At 36.3% G+C, this 23,364-nt stretch overlaps 1 protein-coding gene across 1 annotated transcript in view; it reads left to right on the top strand.

Moving 5' to 3' along the window:
• LRP1B (LDL receptor related protein 1B) overlaps positions 1–23,364 on the top strand; it is a gene marked incomplete at both ends in the record, with an annotated part of 1,929,835 nt that overhangs the window by 1,402,780 nt on the left and 503,691 nt on the right. The window contains one exon of the mRNA XM_080798957.1: positions 232–363. Coding sequence (XP_080655083.1) covers positions 232–363 — 132 coding nt within the window. The remainder of the gene's footprint in view (positions 1–231; positions 364–23,364) is intronic.

The raw sequence follows: 23,364 nt of genomic DNA, 5'->3' as shown, positions 1-23,364 counted from the left end.
CAACTAGTCAGAAGTGTAGTATTCAGTTAAAAATTTAAAAAAGGCTAAGAAACATGTTTTATGAAAAAATTAAGACTGTTTGAAATAATGTTAGTAGAATGATTTTAATTTTAAATATTCACTTGGGGCTTTTTTTTTTCTTTTTTCTTTTTTCTCTTCTTTCTTTCTTTCTTTCTTTCTTTCTTTCTTTCTTTCTTTCTTTCTTTCTTTCTTTCTTTTTTCCCCAATTAGGTATAGAGTCATTTCTTATGTACTCTGTTCATGAAGGAATCAGGGGAATACCTCTGGAACCAAGTGACAAAATGGATGCTTTGATGCCTATATCAGGAACTTCATTTGCTGTTGGGATAGATTTCCATGCAGGTAAATAACTTTTTATACATAATTTATGTATGATGTTTTCACTTGATTTATTATGCCTGATGGCAGTATAACCTTTCCCTCTGTACTCTGATAGTCAAGATGTGGAATAAGAAAGCAAATTAGTAATGAATATTTAAGCCTAATACAAATTGTTCTAAGTATGTTTTCCTGAAAAAAATCAAGTAAAAATTTCCTAAAGTATAGCATTTGAATTGCAAGGACATTAAAATGCCATGATTGGCATTTGGTTTCTTCATTTTTTTTTTTTTAAGATTTTATTTATTTATTTGACATAGATAGATCACAAGTAGGCAGAGAGGCAGGCAGAGAGAGAGAGAGAGAGGGAAGCAGGCTCCCTGCTGAGCAGAGAGCCTGATGCGGGGCTCGATCCCAGGACCCTGAGATCATGACCCGAGCCGAAGGCAGTGGCTTAACCCACTGAGCCACCCAGGTGCCCCTGGTTTCTTCATTTTTATCTGTAATTTTTTAAATGACACTTTTACTTTTATTCAATTATAGATATAAAGATATACAAAACATTTTGATTGACTATATACATAAAACATAATATAATTTAAAACATTTTCAGAATGATTATCTATTCTAATATAGATAGTAGCAAATGAATTCCAAGTAAGTAAACAATTACAAATGCTGTGCCATTTAAATTACTTTTGAAAATGGTATGTATTATTTGGAGTCAGATTTTATCTTATTGTCTTGTTTTAGCAAATGTTGAAAGAAAGATCAGACACTAACATTTTCCTGTAGCTAATATAAATGTCTGATTAGAAATTGATGGTAGACACTGCCCAATTTGCTGAAGAAAATGTGTTTTTGTGTGTGTGTGTGCTAATTGCTAAGTTCAGACATAGTATAAGCATTAGATATGCTTCTTAGATTTATACTTAGATCTATAATTCTACACTTATGGTTCTAAACTTATAAAAGCAAATTTCTCTACCTCTCCTCAAGCTAAATCATATGCTACCCATATTAAGGTTTTAGTGCTAAAGATGTACATGTATGTTTGCAGTATTTTTTCAGTACTTGTGAAGACTTAATTTTATCTAATGTTAAAAAGCAGGTAGTTCTTTGATTTATAATCTTAAAAAAATCTTTACACATCAGCATGTGGATTTCTGGTTGTAAGCTTTTTTTTTCCCCCTCAGCTATAACACATTTTGTTTAATCATGTGTTAATGAAATTCCTGGCTACAATTTAATGAATTACTGGGGACCTTCACGAATATTTCAAAGATGACTTTTCTTAAGTAAATTTTGTATCAAATGTTTGGAATCATATACAGGCCAAACCTCCTACATTTTAAAAAGAACCTTTCTTAAAAGGAAATTCAGACAAATATAGTATATTTTGTTGAGCAATATGTAAATTTTGCCAAAATCACAATGTGATTTTTGATCAAGCAAGGCTGTTTGATCAAACCTCATTATATACGGAAGGCTCACTATCCTACCATGCATAATCTACCCTCCCTCTTAATTACATGTATCTTATTCTTTAGAATTTCACCATATAGGATTTAGTCAGTGCAAAACTAAGAAAACTTGAACTTCTTGAAAAGATGTCATGTATATATGCATATATTTTTAGTAAGTACATATAATCCCTTGTTTCAGCTGTTATCACATATTTGATTCTTTTAAAGACTTCATAATGATTTTTGGAAGTATTTGAAAATTTCTGTGAGGTATGATATTAAAAGATTTGGTGGTGTAAATGTCCTGGTTAGATCATTAATATATCTCTTTTTTTCTTATGGGTAAACTGATTATTTGCACAAATTGAATTCACTCTCTGAGGCTTTAGAGTGGCCACAAAATGGTTAAGTTTCATAGAATGTACCACGGCAGAGGATATTTTTATTTGCAGAGAATAGTACTCTCCCTATTTCTAGATTTCCAATAATAATGTCATAATAAACTTATTTTGCATCAACGTAGTTTTTCCCCAGAGAAATTCCTGGTTGTTAGTCAAAACTTTGTATCTTTGTTCTTTATATCATATCTACCATATTTTTAAATTCAATTCCTAGGAAGAAATTGTTTTTAGAAAATCTATTTCTTCTTAATGTATAAGGATGTAGGCATATAGAATAGTCATATAAAATTAGAATGTTCAAGAATGTATTTAAATCCCTATTGTTAATCAGAAAACAACAATGCAAAACTTACTTTGCAATCAGAGGGTTGGAGACCTGGGGCCAGGAAAACATACAGTAAGAAGAGGCAAGACTTTTGCAACAACTCAGATTCTGGTGCCAGTTCACCCTCTTACTACCCCGTGATGTAAGTTACTTGATATTCCTGAGGTTCAGCTGCCTCACTTTGTGGGGTATGGGAATAGTAAGATTAATGTATGCAAATGCTTGGCCCAGTGCCTGATATATATGGGAGATGTGAAAATAGTAGTGATACCTAATAATAGAAAGTAATAAATTGTAAAAATACACATATGTGATGTATGTGTGTATGTAATATATATGTGTTTACACACATACCCTGGAAGCTGTATTTCAGCTTCTAATTAGAGAAGATTTCCTTTTCTGTTCTCTTGACTATATTACACTTTCTGTTCAGTGATCTGCATAGAGCAGTTGTTTCTTAACTTCTTTGGTACAGAGAGAGTAGGTTAGTAAAATTCCCTAGTAAAGATGGATCTAATTATGGTGATAATGAACAGTAGGGAGAATAGATTTTTGTTTTTTGTTTTTGTTTTTTACAGATCAAGAGAGAGATCACAAGTAGGCAGAGAGGCAGGCAGGCAGAGGGGGGGGGGGGCAGGCTTCCTGCTGAGCAGAGAGCCTGATTCAGGGCTGGATCCCAGGACCCTGAGATAATGACCTGAGCCAAAGGCAGAGGCTTAATCCACTGAGCCACCCAGGCGCCCCGAGCAGATATTTAAATATTAAAAAATATCACCAGCTATTTGAAGTCATTAAGTGTAAACCTAGGGGCCAGCAGACAGTACATAGATAAGGAACCAAGTAAAACACTAGTGATGATGATGGCAGTGGTGGTAATAAGAGCCTCCAACCACTTCTGCATGTACCTTTTGTGCTTCGGTCTATTTCACAATCTGGTCCTTTACTAATTGTGTTTTATGAAAATGTATTAGGATCAGAAGAAGTGCCAGCCACTTGATTTATGACACCATTATATACAATATATAAGTTTTCTGGCTTTGTTGAGTGAAGTCCCTTCAGGGAGGAAGGAAGGCAAATGTCTAGATTGCTCCTGAACAAAGGAGAGAAACCAGTTTTTGGCGCATCAACTTTTTTTTTTTTTTTTTCTTTTTCACCATGGCTGTTATGTTTTACCTGATCATAAGTTCTTTCACGATTAGTTCTCTTTGCAGATATTCTATTTCCTCTTCTTTCATTAATGGGCATTCACTTCTGTGACATAATCCCTACTTTAGGAATCTATCAAAGATAAAGATGACAGAATGGAAGGGTGCAGTAGATCCTTATTCTAAACAACAACAAACCAAACAAAACCTTCTCATTACAAAAAGGAGATGGTGTGAAGGAGAATCATTTCTTGAGTATAACCATTATAATTTATGTCATAGGATTTTATTACCACAGTTTTACAGGGATAAATACATTGTTCAAACCTGTGCATTTCATGAGGATTAACAGATTTCAGTCCTGCTGGGTTTTGGTCCTAATGAATTAAAGTTTTCTGCAGTGAGAGGATTTCTTTCACCAGATGAGGCAATTCTGGATAGTATCCACAGGAGAAAGAAGACCCTGTAGCTAGGTTTAAAATGTTCAAAGCATTTTTATCACTTCACTGGAAAAGTCCCATTCCACTGGAAAAAAAAAAAAAATAAGCTTTGAAAATCCTTGCCCACTGGGTCATATTCCTCCTGATGAATGAATATTGAATTTGATGCTTTGAAGAATATGTTTTAGGAGAAATTCCTTCAAAACAAGGCCCATTGCTCCAGTTAGTAATGTGATCTTCAGTAAGTAATGCTCTATCCAGTCTGTCCCTCCCCTCCCTTGAGGGTATTTATGCATTTTTATAATAATCACATAATAAGATATTGCTTGAAGAGAGAGGACATTCTGTTCAGAGAATAGTTATTATTATTATTTTTTGAAAGTTGTCACATTTAGTGTAAAGAGACTTTACAGTGTGGAGTGGCACATACAAGATCTTTCAAAGAATGATTATTTATCTGAAAATTTCAAGCTTATATTCCTGTTTTAATCTTTTATCTCTTTTGTTCAAATTTGAATCATCCAACTCAATATTAACAAATGTTAATTGCTATCTACTAGGTGTAGAATATCATAGCTAAGTTTCTATAGAGAAAAAAGATAAACAAGGAATAGTTTCTGAGGTAATGCATGTGTGGATGATCTGTAGGGTTTTTGTTTGTTAGTTCTGTTTTTTTAAGAGAGCATCAAAAATTATTATTTAGATGTCATTGCTTGGCATTCACTATGCGGAATGTTTTAATGCTTTTTTACACCATCACATAGTGATCTGGCCATTAAGACAAAACATTGAAAGAACTTGTCCTTTTAACTTCTGTTAAAACCCATGGAATATACAACACCAAGAGTAATCCCTAATCTGAACTATAGGTTCTAATATAAACTATGGATATACTAATTTAGGTTCATCAGTAGTGACAAATGTACCACTTCAGTATGAGATCTTGGCAGTGGGGGAGGCTGCATGTGTATGAGGGGAAAAAGCACATGAGAGTTTTCTGCTCAATTTATCTGGGAATCTAAAATTGTTCTAAAAAATAAAGTCTATTAATAAAATAAAGTGAAGGAGAATGTATGACAAAATACTGTTGCCACATTTATACATTTAACTGTCACCTATTTATATAAAGTAATCTCTCATTAATAGTTCCACAACATTTACATATATTGTTAAATGTTAGAACTAGAAGGAACATTTGGTACCATGTAGTAGCATTCCCTCTTGTTACAGATAAGGAAACTGAAATCCAGAGAGATCAAGAGGTTATATAGTAATTAAGTATCCTATTCCCAATTTTTTTTTTTAAGATTTTATTTATTTGTCTGACAGAGAGAGATCACAAGTAGGCAGAGAAGCACACAGAGAGAGTGGAAGGGAAGCAGGCTCCCCGCGGAGCAGAGAGTTCCATGCGGGGCTCGATCCCAGGACTCTGGGATCATGACCTGAGCCGAAGGCAGAGGCCTCAACCCACTGAGCCACCCAGGTGCCCCCCTATTTCCAATTTTTACACTATGCCATCTTATACCTATAACCACTGAAACAAAAGTTTATTTGGACATTGTTGGTGTCACTTGATAAACTACATTGCACTTCTGCAAATTTGTGCTTGTAGAAGATCATATTTTATTTTGATTCATATACTGAATCATTGAATCATGTGACCTTAAATCCATTTAAGAATTGAAGCAGGTAGGGGCACCTGGGCTCAGTGGGTTAAGCCTCTGCCTTTGGCTCCGGTCATGATATCAAGGTCTGGGATTGAGCCCCTCATCGGGCTCTCTGCTCAGCAGGGAAGCTGCTTCCTCCTCTCTCTCTCTCTGCCTGCCTCTCTGCCTACTTGTGATCTCTCTCCCTCTCTCAAGTAAATAAATAAAATATTAAAAAAAAAAATTGAAGCAGGTGACACTCAAGTGATTGTCTCTCCCTTTCCCCGGAGGCTTAGAAGACAGCTATTCACAAAAATTTTTAGTAACCATTTTGTCACCAAACAAGACCACAGAAGAATTATAAAAGGAATTCTTTTTATGTCAGTAAAAGCAATAGCTTAAATATAATACTGTTGCTTTGGGACATTTTTTCAATTTTATGAAAACCATTTCCTTGGCTACAAAGTGAATTTTTAGGACTGGTTCATTTTTTTCTAGTTCTTGTGACAGTGAACCAATACTATTTTGTGTTGTCATTTCAAACTTGCTTCAAGACTGTATTTTCAAATCATGTGAGTATTTTGTATGTATTTGTACATGGTCAAGGCCAGTATATCTTTCAAGAGGCAAAGTAGTAATTACCACAAGAAAACAAAAACTTCAACAACCCTCATAGACAAGAATCATGCATAGATAAGGAACTATAAGTTAAACAAATTATTGTATATATCTCACAAATCATTTTTGGATAATTTCTGAACTCAAAACATAAACTTTCTCAGACATCTGAACTCCCCAGAGGTTACTGGAAACCAAAAGCCCAGAAAATGCACAATGATTACCTGCTAAGATTAAGACTTTGGTCAACTTATTTGGGATTTATATTATTCTCTCTGTCATTGGGAGACAGAAGCAAGTCTCATGGAAACTTCTCACTTGGGCAGTTAACACTCCTCATGAAAGTAAAACGTGTCAATACCAACTTTAGATATATTCACATGAAGCATATCATTTCTATGTTTGGGCACCTTTCTTTTTCCCTCTCCTGAGTCAACATATGCTGATATATTTCTTTTTAGTGGCTCAGGATTCTTTTCAGCAGAGCTACTTTTATATTTGATACTCTAATATATTCCTGTACTCTTTTCCTTATCAAAACTGAGTTAACATGAAACCTATTCTCAAAAGACTTAGCTATATTAATTCACAGTAAATTATTAATAGCTGCTAAGAGATGTACAAGTTATCTTACTCTGTTTGAGGAAAGCACAGTATCTTAACCCAATACCATAAATACAACTAAAGCAGCACTAAAGAGATGTGAGGAAAGTATTTTTTAGATTAAGTCAGTCTTCTGGATGTTTTTCAGATTTCTCTGTGCTTTGATTCTTAGACAATACATTGCTATGTGTTTATTCCCAGAAACTCAGTCCTGGATATGCTGTAAGGTCAAATGATAATGTTGATGTCTCCTTTAGCTTAAGTACATTGATATCATTAACTCTGTTAATTGTGACCTTAAAAAAGTGCTTTTAACCTTGAAAAACTGTCTTTTTCTTTATTTTAAGAAAACCAATAAAATGTTAGTCTATTTTTCTTTTTGACACCCTTTCTTTAAGAAGAAAAAATAAGGGCTTTGATTCAGTTTCTGAGATTATTGATCATTAGTTTTTAATCAAGTATACAATTTTCTAGTTAACAGAGAAAAATGAAAGTTATTTCATTGATTTTGGACTAGTCATAAACAGTAGATCTTTAATTTCTTTTTATCATTTGACTTTTTCTTCACCAGAAGCAATTAGTAAGTGTAGTAAGCAAGTCCTTTGAGTTGTAAGTAAGCAGATCCTTTGGGATGTAGTAAGCAGATCATTTAAGAAGAATAAAGAACTAATTATTTCCATGAATTCCTTACTACTTTTAGAATAAAGACTTGGCTAAAGTAGAAAGACTAGAACTGGAACTAATCACCTACTGTGGGTTAGGAAGAGGAAGTTTGAGAGAAAGAAAAATTAAAATAACATTAAAAAAATCCTTAACATTTATCGAACACTTACTACATTGCCCTAATATGGTTAGGAAACATTTTTGTATTTATGCCATTTAATTCATCTAAATAATTTGTTGAGGCAGTTGGTATTTTCATTTTAACAGTGAAGAAAGTGGGTTTGTGGATAAAATACGGATACAGGGAGAGTTGGTTACTTCAAGATGCCCAAATGAAATTCTTCATTCAGGATTTTCATTTGAGTTTTTGCCTGGGATTGACATAAACCATGAATTGAATACCAGTAGTGAAGTAACCAACATTAGAACCCAGATAATTTCCTGATGAGAATTGTAATCTTATTGTGGTGATGATTGGGAAAGATATTTGACAGTTTCAGGACTTGGAGTTTGGGGAATGATGATGCTATATTCACCAAGGTTAGGATTGCCCCTGCCAAACTTAGGGACAGAAGACCACTAGTACAGCCTCATCTGAGGGGTGACCAAGGGAAACAATGATGATCATTCTAAAAGAAGGGGAAGGAGAAAGAAAAAAATAATTTATCCCACTCTATTTGTATCATTTATTGCTACATAACAAATTACCGAAATTTAGCAACTTGAAGCAATAAGCATTTATTATCTTATAGTTTCTATGAGTCAGTTTATGAGGTTTCAATCAAGGTGTTGGCTAGACACCTTATTGTAGTCTCCTCATGACGCTCAGCTAGGAAGAGTTCGCTTCCAAGTTCATATGGGTGTTGGCAGGATTCAGTTCTTTGTGGGCTATTTGACAGAGGGTCACAGCTCCTCACTGAATACTGATTTCAGTTTCTTATCATGTGGGCCTCTCCACAGTGCAATTCACAACATGATTGCTAGCTTCCCTGAGAGCTAGTGAACAATACAATGAGAAATGGCACACACAAAATGAAAGCCAGACCTTTTGTAACCCAATCTCAGAAAGGATATCTCATCACATTTGGTACATTCTATTTATTAGAAGTTGGCAACCAGGCACAGCCCATACTCATGGGGAAAGGATTAAAAAGGGGCTCGATATCTTGTGGTGGTGATCATTGGTAGTATATTAGGGGCTGTTTTTCAAAGTATTAGAGATGTTTTATCCATATTATCACCATATATTACCGTCTAAGAGATAAATTTTGATGGCTGGTTCGGGTTATCAATGACGTTACCATATGGATAACTTCTGTATTATGGCTTAAATCCTTTAAGAAAAGCCAGCAGCTCCCTACAGTTTTCCCTAGCCCCCTTTACAGTTTTTGACCAGTGTCTGGGAAAGTCTTCATGTAATATTAACTTACACTAAATCTTCTACTGACAACTCCCTGGCACAAAAGCTCTTTAAGAAAAGTTCTTTCAAGAAAATTCTTATACCTGTCTAGGATTGCCTGGGGGATACGAAGGTGTGTAACATGAACAGAATTATTAGCGTGGTTACTTTCCTTTTTGTCACCAATGCAGGCTAAATGTTGACTGATGTTAACTATGCTTAGAATGAGTTCTAGCATTGCATCAAGTGTCCCTTCACAGAGATTTGTGGCCAGAAAGGGAGCTCTGAAGTAGCTGGCAACAATTACCAGTTCTTTATGCCTACCTACTATGGTGCACAAGAGCAATTATGCAAATCTTCTTCCAATCTCCCATCATTTGCTATGAGTAAAACATTCTGTCAGTGAATTCATCTGGGACTATGTTGAGAAACAAAGTTGATTGCTTTAGCTTAGAAGTTTATTTGTTTTACTTATTTATTATTTAATTTTACTGAGGACTGAATGAGAGGAGCTAGATGCAAATTAAGTAGGGAAAAACTCAGATAGAACTAGAAATGGAACTTGATTGTAAGTGTATTAAATACCAGAATAGATTACTTAAGCATTATGACTCTCTGGCTCTGGAGTCTTTTAAAGAGTTAAAACAAACAAACCAACTCTTCTGAATAATGATTTCTCTGGGCTACTTCCAGCTTTTTGACTGTTCAAATTTTAATATTAACAGCTTCAACAGTAACAACCTATAAGCCGTTGTTTTAAAACCATCTATTTTCTTAGTCAATAGTCATTAAAACCTATGTGAACAAAATCAGAATTAGACTGGCATCATTTGAGCATAGAAAGTAGACTGTGTTATAGAATCTGTTCTTTTCTTCAAGGGAAAAACAAATGTTGACAGGGAGACCCCATTTTGGTTGCCACTTCCTGTATAAATTAAATATTAAGATACTAAAAACACTGATGATTTCACAGTAATTCAGGGTTCTAACTAACATGAAAAGTTATTTTATAAATTCTGAATAAAAGGATTCAAAAATTTTGTTACCTATGATATATTATACTGATTAGTAGAGGTAAAATCTAAAATTTATTAGTTATTCTTATCAATAACCTTATTTAAGTAGTGACTATAGCCTTATTTTTTTTCCATTTACTGTTCTCCCTTAATACTGTATTAGAAATAAAATAGTTGATGTTTTTATCTCATTTGGCTCAAATTGAACTTATAGATTCAATACAGTATACCAATGAGTATATTTGCGTACTCAGTTATTCTCAAGGTTCATGTGAAACCCTACTAACTTAAAATAGTGATGATTGAATGAAAAAGTAGATATCTACCAGCTCAATAGTTAAATATTATTAAAATGTGTTTGAGGAGTATTAGTCATTAGTTCAACAAACACTTATTGATGACAGATCTCAATCTATAATTAAACAAATATTTTATTTGTCTAAAAATTCCTTATTAAAATTTTATATTATGAGAAATTAGAAAACATGAAACAAAATTGAAATAAAAATCATCACTAATACTATCACACAGATAGCAACTAATAATATTTTGGCATATTAATCCTTTATATCATTTTGTCTTTTTTTAAAAGATTTTATTTAATTATTTGAGAGAGAGAAAGAGAGCACAAGGGAGAACAGAAGCAGGGGGGAGAGGGAGAAGCAGATTCCCTACTGAGCAGGGAGCCTGACACAGAGCTCAATCCCAGGACCTGGGGAACATGACTTGAGCCAAAGGCAGATGTTTAACTGCTGAGCCACCCACGTACCCCTTGTCTTGTTTTTTCATCATAATAAGTGTACTCTTTAATCCCCATCCCCTATTTCTCCCATCCCCTCTCATTTACTTCCCCTCTGAAAACCATCAATTTGTTCTCCATAATTAAGAGTCTGTTTCTTGGTTTCTCTCCCTCTCTTTTTCCTTTGGTCATTTGTTTCTTTTTTTTTTTTAGAGATTTTATTTATTTATTTGACAGACAGAGATCACAAGTAGTCAGAGAGGCAGGCAGAGAGAAAAAGGGAAGCAGGCTCCCTGCTGAGCAGGGAGCCTACCAGGACCCTGAGATCATGACCTGAGCTGAAGGCAGAGGCTTTAACCCACTGAGCCACCCAGGCGCCCCTGTTCATTTGTTTCTTAAGTTCTTCATATTAGGGGGGGTCATATTTTGGCATATTGATATTTGTGTTATGTGTTTTAAATACAAATAGAACTTATCATTGATAAGATTTTGTCTTGCTCCTCTCAGTTACCATTCTAACATGAACACTTTGTTATGTTATGATTAATAAACTGTAAATGCTGTTTTTGACAGGAGTACATTATTTAAAAATGTAGATAACATTAGTTTTTTATTTTTCCAATTTTTTGGACATTTTGACTATTTTCAAGTTTGGGCTGTAAATCTTTTTTCAACATTTGTGTTAATTCCTCTAACTCAGATTTCCTTTTTTTTTTTTTTTTAAGCTAACAACTTTTTATAGATATAATTTACATACCATAAAATCCATGTGTTTAAAAATTAACAAATCAATGGTTTCGGATATATTCACTGAGTTGTGCAACCATCACCAATATTGAATTTTAAAACATCATCTTTAACCTAAAGGGAAACTTCATGCTCATTAGTAATTTTCATAGTCCTTCCAAATTGTCTGTCTTAAGGGAAGCACTAATCTACTCTCTATCTCCACAGATTTGCTTATTCCAAAAAGTTCATAGAAATAGAATCATATAATATGTAGTCCCTCATGATTGAATTCCTTCAGTTGGCATAATGTTCGTCCATGTTGTAGCATATACCAGCACTTACTTTTTTGGTGTGTGGGAGAATTATATTTGATGTTATATATATATATATATATATATATATATATATATATATATATAAAATTATATTTGATGATATATCACCTTTTTTAATCCATTCATCAGTTGATGGACATTTGAGTTGTTCCTACTTTTTTAACTATTGAAAATAAAACTTCCAAGAACATTCAAGTACAAGTTTCGGTGTGGGGATTTGTTTTCATTTTTCTTGGGCATATACCTAGCTATGAATTTGATAGTTTGCCAAATGACTCTTCAAATATCTGCATACCCTGGAAATATGAAGTAGACATTGTATTTCTTCTACTAGGCTTGCATGTAGGCTAACTTTTCTTACATCTTATAGGATGGTGGTGATTGAACATAATGTTAATTGCTAATATATAAACAACTCCTTGCTCCTACTTAGAAATTTTTTTAATAATTCAGACATTTTCAGCATCATCCATTCTATGTGATTAAAAAAAAATCTCTGAGATACAAGTGGATACCTATTATAGGCTGAATTATGCGCCCCCCAAATTTTTATGTTCAAGTCTTAAATCTCAGCATCTCAGAATGTGATTAAATTTGGAGATTATCTCTTAAAGAGATAATTAAGGGAAAATGAAGTTAGATGGTTAGGCCTTAATCCAATATAACCAATGTCCTTATGAAAAGAGGAAAGACCATGTGCAGACAATGAGAGAAGACATCTATAAACCAAAGGGAGAGGTCCCAGAATGAAATCAACCCCTGTTGACACCTCAGTTTCACACTTCCCAGCCTCCAGAACTGTGAGAAAATAAAGCCTGGAGTTTTAACCATCCATTCTGTTGTATTTGTTATGGCAGTCCTAACAAACTAATACAATATTTAAATATATTATATAGGAAATGATTACTAGAGACATTTAAAATGTCTATTTTATTAGAATACTTGGTAGTTATTACAGGAAATTCAGTATTGGAATAATTATTTATTCAAACTGAAGAGTATAAATTTAATCCCATGTACTTTCTTCCAGGGAGGAAGATAGAAATAGGAATATCCATTTCTGTATACCTTCTGTATTTATCACCCCACATAGAACCTAATCTTTGTCCTTATTTCAGCTTTTAGTGATTTGACTCCATCTGTTTGTTTCACTGTACTTGTTCTGTAATTTTTCTGCTTCTTTTCAGAGCTCAAATTCTGCAGCCAGGTATTTCATTAATGAACTGTAAGTCTTTGCACTCTGTGCTCTTCTGACATCCTTGCTTTGCAAATCCCCAAGTCCCTGTAAAGCCTACAGTCTTCTTTCTTCATCCCTATCTCTATGGTAGCCACACTTTCTATGTCATTTAAATCTTCAACACATTCTATGATCTCATTCCCAGAAGATACCTTTGCATCTTAGTTTATTGAGAGTACTAGGCCATTGTCACAAACTCAAATGACAACAGTGGCCGGAGAACTTTCTTGTGTGAATAGTTAGGGAGAGAGGGAGACCTAGTAGGGACTGACTGTGGCAGACCATATTGGAAATGACCTACCAGTGACAGATGCTACTTAACTACACATTATTTCTGTGATACAGAATTGGCAGCCCTGAGTTGCCAGTTTTGGGTGTTTTTTTTTTTTTTTGTCTTATTTTTTCTTGGGTTTTTTTTTTTTTTTCATTTTCTAAAAGGAGCACAGAGCAGTACAGAGGATAATAGTGAAGATCAATACAACATATTTATTTGTGCCAGTTTGAACTCGTTGACAAAGGCCAAGGGGCATGAAATTCTGTACCTTCTCTCACCCACATTTAAAAATATTCATATCTTGGAGTGTATGAGGTTGATTGGGGAAAGTGTCTGTGTGTAATAAAGGGGATTGAGACTGATGAAATTGAGTTGAATGTGTTATAGGGCTGACCTCTGGGGAGGAAAGTTGGATAGGTTAAGTCTTAGGCTGCAGTACAATTCTAAGACATTTTTTGCAAGGTTGATTGGGAGTTATTGAGCCTAAGTTGCCATTTGAAGAAGTTGTGCATTTCACAGGAGTGTGTCTGCCTCAGTATTTATGTCTTACTTAATCATTGTCTGTGAACCTTGTTGGAAGTGGGGCCTTATATCAGTGGTGGATTCTGTCAGTGATGTTCCCCATAGACAGAGATTTGAGAAGTGCATGTTCAGACAGCCAAAGAGCACTCCTTTTGCCACACATATCTGTGTCTACACAGGTCTGGAAAACAACTCTGTAGTTCCTTTAGGTCTCTCTTCTTGTGAGGAAATTTAGAAGGGGGAGGTTAGTGGGACTAATAGACTTTATAGCTGTAGTTTATCTCAGGCCACAGTTGATAACCATCTTCCTTCTCTTCCACTATCCATTCTAATTGCTCTTCATTCCCAATTATCATTGTGGCAGGTCTAGGTTGCTGATCTGTGACCCAAACCTTAGTTCCTAGGGGTTTGAATCCTTGGTAACCCTTCTCAGACTTGGATTGCTACATGTGTCTTTTCACAGAGGGTGGTAGAAGGTCCCAAGTGGACCACTCAGGTTCCATACATATTCTTCCCTGGCCACATTATGTGAAATTAGCCCTACTTCCTTATCCTGCTCAGGGTTAGTCATGTATGCCAGTATGGTGACTCCTCATTAACCTGCTGATTATTAGACTCAAGAATTATAAACTCTCTTGGCAGAAACCATAGGCTGTAGTTTAGTGGGACCTTGGCTTGTGGCGCTTTGGCAAAAGTGTGCCCTCTTTGGAAACCAGAAGCTCCAATCCTACAGAGTCCAAAGTTTCAGGGAAAAGAAGTACAGAATCCTCCAGTGGGTCATTGAGAGTGAATGAAAGTGAGGACTCTGCTGTTTTCATCTTTTAGTCTCTAGAGCCTGAACTGCTCTGTTGGTGATACAGAGCCATATAGAGGTCTCTAATTTAATGAATATACTGTTACCTGAGGATGTCATCTTGAAAGTGTTGCTTCTAAGCTGATGTTTCACCTATGTCTCTAAAAGGTTGTCCTGGAATTCTATGAGACCCCATGTGCTTTTGGATAGTATGGTATGTGGTTAAATCAGTGGAACCCATGGTCATGGGCCCACTCTCATGCCTCCTTCACCGTGACTTGGATACCTGAGGAGATTGTAGGTTGTGTAGAATTTATGCCTGTGGATTAGGGATTTCATAAGCCTTTGTATAGTGGTGCTTCCTGAGAGCCTGCAGTAAGAAAGGCAAGCCAATACCTAGAATGGGCCTATGTCTTCATGATAATGAAGCACTGACACTTCCAGGTTAGAAGGTGCCTAATGTAGTTGAATTGCCACCAGAAGATCAGTTGATGTCCTTGAGGAATGATATATCATGGGCTCACTGTTCTTTTCCACTACTGATAGATTGGATGTTCAGAGGCAAAATTAGTTAGCTTGGCCTTGGTAAGCAGAAATCCATGTCACTGAACTCTTATTTCAGTCACCATGAACTTTTTGTTTGTGTACCCTGTTCTGGGGTGGCTGATGTTGAAACCCAGCTAAAGCAAAAAACTAAAGCACTTTGATTATCTGTACTTCTTTTGTGGTGGCTGTAGGAATTAAGATACAATAAAAAATCTTTGCACAGATGGCCCCTTTTTTCACTACATCAGTATCTTTGGGGAAAATACCCAGTAGTGCAATTGCAGGGTCATAGGGAAGCTCTATTTTTAATTTCTTAAGGAATCTCCACACTGTTTTCCAAAGTGGCTGCACCAACTTGCATTCCCACCAACAGTGTAAGAGGGTTCCCCTTTCTCCACATCTTCTCCAACACTTGTTGTTTACTGTCTTGTTAATATTGTCCATTCTAACTGGTGTAAGGTGGTATCTCAATGTGGTTTTGATTTGAATCTCCCTGATGGCTAATGATGATGAACATTTTTTCATGTGTCTGCTGGTCATTTGTATGTCTTCTTTGGAGAAGTGTCTGTTCATGTCTTCTGCCCATTTTTTGACACGATTATCTGTTTTGTGTGTGTTGAGTTTGAGGAGTTCTTTATAGATCTTGGATATCAGCCCTTTGTCTGTAGTGTCATTAGCAAATATCTTCTCCCATTCCATGGGTTGCCTCTTTGTTTGTTGACTGTTTCCTTTGCTGTGCAGAAGCTTTTGATCTTGATGAAATCCCAGAAGTTCATTTTCGCTTTTGTTTCCTTAGCCTTCAGAGACATATATTGAAAGAAGTTGCTGTGGCCAATGTCAGAGGTTACTGCCTATGTTCTCCTCTAGGATTTTGATAGATTCCTGCCTCATGTTGAGGTCTTTTATCCATTTCGAGTTTATCTTTGTGTGTGGTGTAAGAGAATGGTCGAGTTTCATTCTTCTACACATAGGCCTCCAATTTTCCCAGCACCATTTATTGAAGAGACTGTCTTTTTCCCACTGTGTATTTTTTCCTGTTTTGTTAAAGATTAGTTGATCATAGAATTGAGGATCCATATCTGGGCTCTCTACTCTGTTCCACTGGTCTATGTGCCTGTTTTTGTGCCAGTACCATGCAGTCTTGGTGATCACAGCTTTGTAGTAAAGCTTGAAATCAGGCACCGTGTTGCCTCCAGTTTTGTTTTTCTTTTTCAACATTTCCTTAGCAAATTCAGGGTCTCTTCTGGTTCTATACAAATTTTAGGATTGTTTGTTCCAGCTCTTTGAAAAATTCCAGTGGAATTTTGATTGGGATGACATTGAAAGTATAGATTGCTCTAGGCAGTATAGACATTTCAACAATGTTTATTCTTTCAATCCATGAGCATGGAATGCTTTTCCATCTTTTTGTGTCTTCTTCAATTCCTTTCATAAGTGTTCTGTATTTCCTTGAGTACAGATCCTTTACCTCTCTGGTTAGGTTTATTCCCAGGTATCTTATGGCTCTTTGTGCTATAGTAAATGGAATCAGTTCTCTCATTTCCCTTTCTGTATTTTCATTGTTAGTGTATAAGAAAGCAACTGATTTCTATACATTGATTTTGTATCCTGCCACATTACTGAATTGCTGCATGAGTTCTAGTAGTTTGGGGGTGGAGTCTTTTGGGTTTTCCATGTGAAGTATCCTGTCATCTGCAAAGAGAGAGTTTGACTTCTTCATTGCCAATCTGAATACCTTTTATTTCTCTTTGTTGTCCGATTGCTGTTGCTAGGACTTCTAGTACTTTGTTGAACAAGAGTGGCAAGACTGGGCATCCTTGTTGTGTTCCTGTAGATCTACTCAACTTTAATGTTCTAATTATTTTCTTTCCAGTTCCATGACCATATGACCTGGCCACTGGCCACTACTTCAGAATCTATATACATGAGTACTTCAGGCTACTTCTTTCACACAAGGTGAATGATTTGGTATACTGCTCACAATTCTACCCCTAGGAAAGGTTTTTTGTTTGTTTGTTTGTTTTGTTTTTGTTCCCCCCCACCTACTCACTTTAAGGCCTACTTTTGAATGCAACTTTAATTCATGTTTATCTTATATGCATATATTAAGCTGAATGATCCCTAAAACAAACTTAAGTTTTTGTTTTGTTTTGTTTGTTTGTTTGTTCGTTTTCCTTCTTTTCTTGATTGGAAACTCTACATAGATGTAGCTATGAGGACAACTCATGATGGTTAGTTCCGGATCCATGGTAACTTGGAGCTTCAGAGTCAAGTATTCTGTTTTCTTCCAGGGTCCAGAAACCTGTCAGGAGCATTTTTTCAAAGGATATGTAATTCTCTGGTACAGATGCCATGGCTTTGCTGCAGAATCTTAGGGGCCCGTGTTGGGATTCCCTTGCTGAGACTTTCCATAAGCTCCACACTGCATATTGTTCTGACCACTGACACCCATCAGGTCTGTTGCATCATATGACCCAAATCCCAAGGCTGGAGGGAGGAGCAAGATGGCAGAGGAGCAGGAGATCTAAATTTTGTCTGGTCCCAGAAATTCAGTTAGATATTTATCAAAGCATTCTGAACACCTACAAACTCAACAGGAGATTGAAAAAAAAAAAGAATAGCAGCAATTCTATGAACAGAAAAGTGACCACTTTCTGGAAGATAGGACGAGTGGCAAAGTGAATGCGAGGTGATATATAGGAAGATAGACTGCAGAGGAGGGCCAGGATCAGCCTTTAGCCAGCTCCCAGCAAGTGATAGAGAAGCAGAGCACAAAAGCAGAACTTTTAGAAGTCTGTTCAAAGGAAGGATGTCACTCCAGTGGCTAAGTCGGGGGTGAAGCTCTCCCTGAGTCAGTGTGGTCTCAGGACCCTTGGGGTCACAGAAAGACTGAGGGTACCTGAGTGTGGCAGAGTTCCCAGGTATTAGAGCGGGGAAGCTGGCTGTGAAGACAGAGCCAAGGAGTAGGCTCTCAGTTCAGGGTTGCCATAAACCATGATCCAAGGCACAGTCGGATCACTACTCTTTGAGCAGGGACCCCACAAGTGGCAGATCCAGGGACTCCCTTCCTCCACTGGGAGGAGTGGCATGGGAGCACCCTGCAAGAATCTTCTGGGTGTTGAGACTCCAGATGGGGCTATGCACCAGAGATAGAAACCCTTGGTCACAGGCCAGGTGAGCTCAGAGGACAGCCAGAGACCGGGGGACAGGAGGAATTGACTGCATTTCTCTGAGGGCACACTGAGGAGTGGGGCCCCAACTCTCAGCTCCTACAGGTCTGGAGATTGGGAGGCTACCATTTTCATTTTCATCCTCCAAAACTGTACAGAAAGCTTTCAGGGAACAAAAGCTACCAAGAGCAAACCGGAATAGATTACTTACCCTGGCCCCTGACAAGGGCAGTGCAATTCTTCCTCCAACAAAGATATTTGAGAATCACAGGGGCAACAGGCCCCTCCCCTGGAAGATCAGAAAGAACACCCAGCAAAGACCAAGTTTACTGATCAATGAGAACTGCAAAACACCAGCACTAGAGCAATACAGCACATAGAATTCATGGCTTTTTCCCCTTGATTATTTAGTTCTTCAAAGTTAAATTTTTAAAATTTTCTTTATTTTTTCTTCTATTTTTTTGAATTTTTCCTCTTTCCTATTTTAACCAACATCTTATTAATACCTTTGTAAAAATATTTTTAATTTTTATTTTTATAGTCATATTCTATCCCCTCATTGTATTTAACCTTATTTTTGGCATATATATGTTTTTCTTTTTTAAAATTTTGGGATACAGTTTCTTCTAACAGACTGGAATATACCTTAAATCTAGTGTATGGCTTTGTTTTAGTCTCCCATCTGATCATATTCTCTCTCTCTTTTTTTTTTTTTTTAACTTTTTTTCCTTCCTTTTTTCAACCAACTTCTTAGCTTATCAATTCCTTTTTAAAAATCTTTTTTACATTTTCATCTTTACAATCACATTCCATCCCTTCATTGTACTTACCCTTATTTGTGTGTGTGTGTGTGTGTATATATATATATTTTTTTTTTCTTTAAAATTTTGGGAAGCAGTTTCTGCTAGCTGACCAAAATACATCCAAAATCAATTGTGTGGCTCTCTTCCATTCACTAGCCTGATCATTTTCCCCCCTTCTTTTCCCCCTGGTTTCCATTATCTTCTGATTTGTTTAGTGTATATTTTTCTGAGGTCATTGTTGCCCTTTTAGCATTTTGTTCTTTCATTCATCTATACTTCTCTGGACAAAATGACAAAGTGGAAAAACTCACTTCAACAAAACAAAACAAACCCAAGAGGCAGTACTGACTGCTAGGGACCTAATCAATACGGACATCAGTGAAATGTCAGAAATAGAGTTCAGAATCATGATTATAAAAATACTAGTTAAAAAATAGAAGTAGAAATAAAAAGCTTCCAGGACAAACAAAAATTAAAGGAATTTGCAAACACCAAACCAGCCTTACAGGAAATATTGAAAGGGATCTTTTAAGCAAAGAGAGAACTTAAAAGTAACATAGACCAGAAAGGAACAGAGACAATATACAGTAACAGTCACCTTACCAGCAATACAGTGGGACTAAAGTCATATCTTTCAATAGTTACTCACAATGTGAATGGGCTAAATGCCCCAGTCAAGAGACACAGGGTATCATAATGGATTAAAAAAAAGAAGACTCATGGATATGTTGTTTGTAAGAGACTCATTTTAGACCCAAAGATACCTCCATGTTTAAAGTGAGGGGGGTGGAAAAAAAAATTACCCTGCTAATGGACATCAAAAGAAAGCTTGGGTGGCAATCCTTATATCAGACAAATTAGATTTTAAGCCAAAAACTATAATAAGAGATTGAAAGGACACTGTATCATGCTTAAAAAGTCTGTCCAACAAGATCTAACAATTTTAACAATTTAATTAAGTTTAATTAAATTTAACAATTTAATCTATGCTCCTAACATGGTAGTAGCCAATTATACAAACCAATTAATAGCAAAATCAAAGAAACTCATCGACAATAATACAATAATAATAAGGAACTTTAACACCCTCCCTTACTGAAATGGACAGATCATCTAAGTAAAAGATCAAAAGGAAATAAAGGCTTTAAATGACACACGGAACCAGATTGACTTCACAGTTATATTCAGAATATTCCATCCCAAAGCAACAGAAGACACATTCTTCTCTAGTGCACATGAGACATTCTCCAGAACAGATCACATTGTGGGTCACAAATAAGGTCTCAAACAGTACCAAAAGACAGGGATCATTTCCTGCATATTTTCAGACCACAGTGGTTTAAAAATAGAACTCAACCACAAAAGGACAGCTGGAAAGAACTCAAATACATGGAGGCTAAAGAGCATCCTACTAAAGAATAAATAGGTCAATCAAGAAATTGAAGAAGAATTAGAAAAAAAAATACATGGAAACAAATGAAAATGAAAACACAACTGTCCAAATGCCACGGCTGCTGGCATCATAGCCTAGACCTACTGCAGTTCGTTACTGCTCTGCATCACACTCAATGCTATGAGTTTGCCAGGTCACCTAGGAAATGAGCTAGAACAATAGTCTTTGGCATGAAATGAATATGTTATCTCCTGAATCTGAAGAGGCTTACCAAGTACTATTCTTCCTTTATAGTAGAGATGTCAAGATGCAATGATTTGTCCTGAACTTTGTCTTTAACTTTGGCATGCTGTTCACCATTGGGCTCATAAAAACATCATTAAAATGTTGTCTCTGAATCTTTACAGGGTTTATTGCCAACCCTCAGGTGCACATGTGTTTTCCCAGTGCTTCCAGCATCCTAGCCACCACTTGCTCATTCTGACTGAGAAGTTTGATGTATTTGATACAGTGGGTTAATATATTCTCTGTAACATCTAGTGGTCCAGATTTCACATCTCTCCAGACTATATTTGAATATGGGCTTTTGACCAGGGGGTAAGAAAATTAACATAGTCCTGAGGAAAAACCATAAATAAATATTGTCCTCTATCAAATGTGAATAAAACTGTATCTCATCCTTCTCTTAAATTGAATTGAAAGCAATACATTTGCCAGATCAAAAGCTGCACACCATGTGCCTGAGGTCTTATTAATCTGCTCTAGTAATAATACCTCATCTGGCATAGTGGCTGCAGTTGGGGCTACCATTTGGTTAAGACTATAGTAGTCGAAAATCATTCTGCTGGGGCAGGACTGCCAAATTAAGCAGAAGTATAATTGAGACCATTTCTTGTCTTTAATGGTGACCATTCAGGTTGGATAGGGAGAGGATGGAGGATATATATTTTTGGAAACAATCCACTAGGCCTTTCCCACTATGATAGCTCTTATTCTAGAGACAGCAAACCCAATGTTGATGTTTATCAAATTTCCAGGTATACCAATTTCAATTATATTTCCTATAACTAAGAAAATGCCTCCTGAGTGGGTCTATGGATTCAGTGGGCTACAATGAATCAGAATTTAGTCTGAACTTCACTTATTACCTGGTCTGTGTAAGCCCCACCTCAAGGGATCAATGATGTTGTATCAATGTCAACTTAAACACCATGTCTAATAATCAGGGTATCTGAGTATTTCCCTTTCTCCAATATCGAGTCACTCAAGTAACTGTTTGTTTGTAGGTCCCTCTGAGGAAAAATCTGGGAGGATTACCATAGTTGTATAACTGACACAGTGTTGCAGGGTTTTGGAGATTTGGCTACTTTTTTAATCAATGGGTTCTGGGTATGAAGATTAGTTCAGATCAGAGATATGAGCAAAGCATCATGACTTTCAGTGGGACAACCACCATTTGGCTTTTGCTTCTCCATTAATGTACTTTTTGGGTTTGTAAATGTCAAGCAACTTCCGTGTGGGCTGTAAACTACCCCCACCTCGAGTACTGGAATTTCTTGGTGGTGATGGTTCCCCTATCACTATTACGCAGCCATCAGCTTTGGGGTGTGTCCTCTGAGATCCTTTGGCGGGTTTTCTTTCTTTATATAATCTATTTCTCAATGTCGACTTCCTTTTCTCATCTTCTTATGTTTACATCATCTGAAACATCATAAAGTTTTTCTACATGGAGAATGGCATAATTTCTCCATGCCTTAAGAGCTACCTTCATGAAGATTGTGTCCCACATCCTGACTTCTTGCCAGAGTATTAAATACTGTCAGTATGCTGGGAAAGTGCTTCTAAGCAAAAGAATCCTTATTTATCTATCTTCTCTTCTAGCCCCTCTTGATCAAGTACCATCAAAATCCAATTTCAGGGATACTTCTCTGGTCCCTGGTATTCATGCTAACTATTCCCCACAGTTCCTTTAGTGTATAATCTCTTTCCTCCTTTATGAGGCTCAGCAATCCCTCTAGCCAGATTATATTAAGATTTACCCATAGTTGTCAGCCTAGCAACCAGAAAAACTGAGTACAGCTCTTGAGGCGATACCTTTTGCCTCACAGGTAAAGTATTTCTGCAACATCTTTCAGCACAAGAAGGTGTTAGCCTTTACTAGGGGGAATTGGACAACCTTTGCATACTCTGAGTCTAAAGGGATAGTTCAGGAATCAGCACCTTTAGGAATATCCACCATCCTCACCCATATTTCAGGTTCCCAGGTCTTAACAACCAGGTCTCTGATTTTAACATACCAGACCTGTCTTTGCTAAGCATTTAGACATCTCTGGAGCTTTGTAGATCTAAATCTTACAGTTTCTGTTTGCTGCTCAGCTGTGTCTACTCTTCCACTGTCTCTCTGTAATTTCCCCGTATTGACCCTCGCATTCAGTTTTAATTGCTTGTAAATAGCTCTCAGCTTTTCATTATTCCTCCTTAGAGTGTCATTACAATGTAGCAGTCACTAGTCAACTCTGATATCTTTGTAGTCATTTTTTCTTCCATATTTTATAAATGCATGAGTCATTGCCCTTCTAAGGATATTTCCCTTTTAACAAGATTTTTCTCAGGTCACTTTTCATGAAAATTTTAGCACCTGAACATCATGTGCTGGAAACTGTCCATGTGCCATGTATCCTCAGGTACATGTCCTCTTAGTTGTGTAGAGAGTAAGGCAGACCCATAGCCACATCTTACCATTTATTTTCTTAGACTACTCC

This window comes from Martes martes (genome assembly GCF_963455335.1).
Source record: "Martes martes genome assembly, chromosome: 3".
NCBI classification, from domain to species: domain Eukaryota; kingdom Metazoa; phylum Chordata; class Mammalia; order Carnivora; family Mustelidae; genus Martes; species Martes martes.
This window is presented reverse-complemented; position numbering and strand designations above follow the sequence as displayed.